Source organism: Hirundo rustica, chromosome 17, assembly GCF_015227805.2.
Source record: "Hirundo rustica isolate bHirRus1 chromosome 17, bHirRus1.pri.v3, whole genome shotgun sequence".
Taxonomy (NCBI): Eukaryota; Metazoa; Chordata; class Aves; order Passeriformes; family Hirundinidae; genus Hirundo; species Hirundo rustica.
This window is the reverse complement of record NC_053466.1, coordinates 8,662,486-8,668,207: the sequence shown is the minus strand read 5'-3', so window position 1 is coordinate 8,668,207 and position 5,722 is coordinate 8,662,486. Positions and strand designations below refer to the sequence as shown.

At 51.4% G+C, this 5,722-nt stretch overlaps 1 gene segment (V, D, J or C); it reads left to right on the top strand.

Annotated features, from left to right (window-relative positions):
- The first annotated feature begins 1,938 nt into the window (after positions 1 to 1,938).
- LOC120760658 (Ig lambda chain V-1 region-like) lies at positions 1,939 to 2,450 on the top strand. The segment is given in 2 exon segments: positions 1,939 to 2,002; positions 2,134 to 2,450. Coding segments are annotated over 2 exon segments (381 nt in total).
- Positions 2,451 to 5,722: the final 3,272 nt, after the last annotated feature.

Genomic DNA, 5,722 nt, shown 5'->3' with positions numbered 1-5,722 from the left:
TTGGAACACAAAATTTTAGTGATTTAACATGTAGTACAGACACTGGTTGAACAGCACTACCAAGGAAGAAGGATGCAGTTTCTGTTCACTGTATGGACAAAGATGCACTTCCGATCACGTCCTGTTTTTCTAGGAGAGAAAAGGCTCAGGAAATCCCACAAAGTTTGTCCAAATCACATTGGTTCCTATGACTTCTTACAATTACTGCTTCACACAGTGGTATCACCTGCTAAGGAATTAATACCAAGTTGGAAAAGAAAGCAAGAGCAAGCCATCAGAATCTTGACCTCATCAGCCATGGTACAAACACACGAAGTGCTGGAATATGTCTCAGCAGGAATGATATGATAGACCAAGCTGATGGCCTTCCCTAGGGAAAATGATTATGAAGTGCTGGAAAGGGGTGAAGAATCTGTTTAACACTGAAAAGAGAAGCAACCTCTGCTACCCTCTGAAGACAGCATTTCACACTGCATCCTCACGCTGCTGCAGCAGTCTGCTGCAGCAAGTTGCCATAGGAGGGCAGCAAAGGGGAGACAGATTTTCAGTTGGATAATCTGCTAACGTTAAAGCTCACAAGCTTTTGGAAAAAAGAGATTTCCAAGACAATCTGCTGATGGAACCATTATTTCACTTGATGACTTCTGGGAAAGATCAAAAACAATGCAAGTGGATTTTATCTGATGACTAGTACTACTTTTTTTTTATACCACTTGTGACTGCCATAGCGTTCTACAGATTTTGTGGAAGCAAGATACTCCACCACTGTTTTTGTGGCTTTTATCTTCAATACCTCGGTAGACTTTCATTTATATTTTTATTTAATTTTTATTTTATTCAGTTTAAGCAATCACACACGAAGTCAAAATTATGGGGGATATGAATGGGATAAAAACAAGAGAAATTAGGCTCTACATATAGACAGTAACAATCCAGTTTAGTCTGGCATTTGGACTTTGCAGGAGGAGCGGAAATTTAGTCAGCATTTTACAGGTTCCCTACCCCTTTTTCTGTGTTGTGAGTTCTTTAGAGAGAGAGAGTTTAAATTGCAGATTTAGAGAGGTAGGAGCAATTGTGGGAAAACCAAGGCTGTTACAGTGTCATTCAGGCCACAATTCCAGAGTATGTCAAGTATGTCCAACAGCAAATCAAAGTCATTGTGACTTTAGCTGAGTTCATGCGACGCAGCTGTCCTCAAAGGAGGGCTTGCACCATTTCTGATGTCCTAATTACTTCACACACAAGGTTATCATTAGACTGGTGTGTGGGGCTGGCCAGGCTGGCTACCTCCCCTGGTGCCCCAGGGGCTGCACGATGCAGAGCACTTCTATTCCCTGTGGTGCTGCTCACAAGGAGGAGAGTCACTGGTGCTGGGGCAGTGCCTGCAGTGGGGGTGTTGTGGCACCTCAGCACAGGTGGGGGGCCATGAGCTTGGCTGGGGGCAGCTGCAGATGCGGAGCCCTGAACAGAAGCCCCTGTGTGGGAAGAGAGTGGATGGAAGAGCTGAGCTGCCTCAGGGGATGCATGGTGGGTGGGTGACACCAGGGTCACAGGCTTGTTGAAGGTGGCAGCAGAAGATGCATTGGCAAGACAGGGTAGAAAATGTTCCTGACATCACTTGACAAGGGTCTTGGCTAAGGCTGAGGAGCCTTTGCCCACACACCTCAATACAGCTGAGTGTAGTCCTGTGGCTCCTGAGGGACACCGGCTTCAGGTGTCCTGGCTTGCAGCAGAACCTGTTTGTCCCTCCTGATTGCCCAAGGGAGAAGGTGGCCTGGAGTGATCTTGCTGTGTTGGTGGGCAAGAAAGACAGGGAGCAGTGGGACAGGAGCTGTCAGAAAACACTGGAGGACACATTTCTGTGGAGGGCCTGTGACAGATAGGCAGGCACATAAGAGAGAATTGGGTGCCACAGCATATCCTCATCAGTGTGAGGTCATGAAACCAATGGTGTCACACTGTGGCCTGGGCCCCTCCTCTCCTCGCTCACCTCACAGCTCAGGTGCCATGGCCAGACTTGCTGTGCCTGGACAGAGCCTTTGGGCACAGGGGCTTCCTGCTGCCCAGGCAGGTTTGTGCACCTGGGACACTGACTGACCCCTGTCTTCTCCTCTCTCTTCTCTCCCTCTCCAGGTTCCCTGGTCCAGGCAGCGGTGACTCAGCCACCCTCGCTGTCACACAACGTGGGAGACACCGTCAGGATCACCTGCTCTGGGATCAGCAGCAGCTATGCTTATGCTGGCTGGTACCAGCAGAAGGTCCCTGGCACTGGCCCTGTCACTGTGATCTACTATAATGACAGGAGACCCTCGGGCATCCCTTCGCGATTCTCTGGGTCCACATCTGGCACCACAAACACATTAACCATCACTGGGGTCCAAGCCGAGGACGAGGCTGTCTATTTCTGTGGTAGCATAGACAGCAGCAGTGGCAGCTATGGTGTGTGGTGACAGTGAGTACAAGGAAGTGAGACAAGACTCCAAAAGCAAAGGAAAGATTTTGGCCTTTCTTCTTCCTGGCTGGATGTGTGACTGAAGCAGGTTCCTGCCCCTTCTGCATGCCTAGAGCACAGAATGTTCTCTCCTTGGTCTTGCAGAGATCAGAAGGTGACTGTGCAGCTGGGGCCCATTGTCCTGTTCCCTACAAAGATCTTGGTGTAGCTGTGTCCCCCACAGCCTCTTGATACTGAGGACCACGTTCCCCTGTGCTGCAAGAACTTCTTCAGTGCAGCAATTCTGCAATGGGCTAGGCTCTTCTCCTCAAATGTGCCTGTCACCTTGTCCCTGTCTGTTCTGTCCATGACTGTTGCATTCCCTGTAACCTTGTCCAGGAAGGTACGTGCTCCTGGGAGACTGGCTGATCCTCCTCTACCCTCTCCAAGTATTCCCTGGTCCAGGCAGCATCGCTGAGTCAGCCATCCTTGTTGTCACACAATATGGGAGACCCTGTCAGGATCACCTGCTCTGGTAGCAACAGCAACTGTGGTTGGCATCAGCAGAAGGTCCCTGGCATTGCCCCTGTCACTGTAATTTACTTCAATGACAAGAGACCCTTGGGCATTCCTTCACGATTCTCTGTATCTGGGTCCGGTTCCTCAAACACCTTAACCATTACTGGGGTCCAAGCTGAGGACGAGGCTGTCTATTTCTGTGGTGGCAGTGACAGCAGTGGTGCTGGTATAGTGACACAGACTCTCAAGTGATGTACAGAGGAATTAAAAATTAAGATTTTTGCTGTCATTCTCATGACCAAGCAGAGCTGTGGATGCTGGACTGTGGAGGCTCTTGTCTGGTCTGCACTACCACAGATCTGAATTTTGGCGCCTTTGGGGATGGGGATCATTGTTTTGGTCCCTACAAAACTGTCTGTGTCTCCCACTCCACTAAGAAAAGTAATGACCATGTAATCCTTCTCGTACCTCTGTGCTGGGAAACACGGGGCTGAGCTCTGCTCCCCAGTTGTGCCTGTGGCCATTTTCCATATTTGTTCCCCTTTGACTGTTGCATTCCCCATAACCTTATCTGGGCAGGTCTGTGCTCCTGGAACACTGAGTGGCCCCCATCCTTCTCCCCTCTCTCCTCTCCCTCCCCAGGTTCCCTGGTCCAGGCAGCAGCAGTAGTGAGTCAACCATCCTCGGTATCAGCCAATGTGGGAGAGACTGTCAGGATCACCTGCTCTGGGAGCAGCGGCAGCTATGGCTGGTTCCAGCAGAAGGTCCCTGGCACTGCCCCTGTCACTGTGATCTATTGGAGTGACAAGAGACCCTCGGGCATCCCTTCGCGATTCTCCGGCTCTGGGGGCACATTAACCATCACTGGGGTCCAAGCCGAGGACGAGGCTGTCTATTTCTGTGGTAGCATAGACAGCAGCAGTGGCAGCTATGGTGTGTGGTGACAGTGAGTACAAGGAAGTGAGACAAGACTCCAAAAGCAAAGGAAAGATTTTGGCCTTTCTCCCTCCAGGCTGGATGTGTGGCTGAAGCAGGTTCCTGCCCCTTCTGCATGTCTAGAGCACAGAATGTTCTCTCCTTGGTCTTGCAGAGATCAGAAGGTGACTGTGCAGCTGGGGCCCATTGTCCTGTTCCCTACAAAGATCTTGGTGTAGCTGTGTCCCCCACAGCCTCTTGATACTGAGGACCACGTTCCCCTGTGCTGCAAGAACTTCTTCAGCGCAGCAATTCTGCAATGGGCTAGGCTCTTCTCCTCAAATGTGCCTGTCACCTTGTCCCTGTCTGTTCTGTCCATGACTGTTGCATTCCCTGTAACTTTGTCCGAGGAGGTCTGTGTTCATGAGAGTCTGGCTGCTCTTCTACCTTCTTGCTTTCCTCTCCAGGTTCCCTGGTCCAGGCAGAATCGCTGAGTCAGCCATCCTCACGGACACACAACATGGGAGACACTGTCAGGATCACCTGCTCTGGGAGTAGCTACAGTGACTATGGCTGGTATCAGCAGAAGGTCCCTGGCACTGCCCCTGTCACTGTGATCTACTGGAATGACAAGAGACCCTCGGGCATCCCTTCGCGATTCTCCGGATCCAAGTCCGGCTCCACAGCCACGTTAACCATCACTGGGGTCCAAGCCGAGGACGAGGCTGTCTATTTCTGTGGTAGCTATGACGGCAGCAGTGCTGGTCAGCGAAGTGAAGGCACTGACTTCCAGCATTCTCTCTCCTCTTGCTGTTGCCATTTCTCCCTGCAGGAAACTCATACCTTGGGGTCTGGTCTGTCTTTGGCTGTGGGTCCCTCCATTGCATCTTGGGGGCTTTGGGCACAGGGGCACTGTCCTGCTGCCCAGGCAGATCTGTGCTCTTGGGAAACTGACTTACTGTCTTCTCCACTGTCTTCTCTCCCTCTCCAGGTTCCCTAGTCCAGACAGTGCTGAATCAGCACCCATCCTCACTGTCAGCCAATGTGGGAGACACCGTCAGGATCACCTGCTCCGGGCTTAGCAGCATCTTTGGCTTAGGTTGGTTCCAGCAGAAGGTCCCTGGCACTGGCCCTGTCACTGTGATCTATAATGATAACAAGAGACCCTTGGGCATCCCTTCACTATTCTCTGGATCCTTGTCTGGCTCCACAAACACGTTAACCATCACTGGGGTCCAAGCCGAGGACGAGGCTGTCTATTTCTCTGGTGCCTGGGACAGCAGCAATGCTGGTCAGCATGGTGGAGGCACTCTCATGCCCTGTGTTCTGTGTGCATTTCTCGGCCACTCCATGGCATTTTGGGGTGTTTGGGCAGAGGGGGCCCATCTTGCTGCTCAGGCAGGTGGTGCCCCTGAGACACTGACTGACCCCTGTCTCATCCCCTTCTTCTCTCCCTCTCCAGGTTCCTTGGTCCAGGCAGCATCACTGACTCAGCCACCCTCGCTGTCACACAACGTGGGAGACACTGTCAGGATCACCTGCTCTGGTAGCAGCAGCAATTATGGCTGGTTCCAGCAGAAGGTCCCTGGCACTGGCCCTGTCACTGTGATCTATAGCAGTGACAAGAGACCCTCGGGCATCCCTTCGCGATTCTCCGGCTCTGGGGGCACGTTAACCATCACTGGGGTCCAAGCCGAGGACGAGGCTGTCTATTTCTGTGGTAGCATAGACAGCAGCTATGTTGGTGTAATGAAAATGACAGATTTTCAAATTATGTACAGAGGAAATAAAAATGGCATTTTACTGTTCTCATCACCAAGGAGAGTGGTGGATGTGAATCTGGGGCAGGTTTTTGTC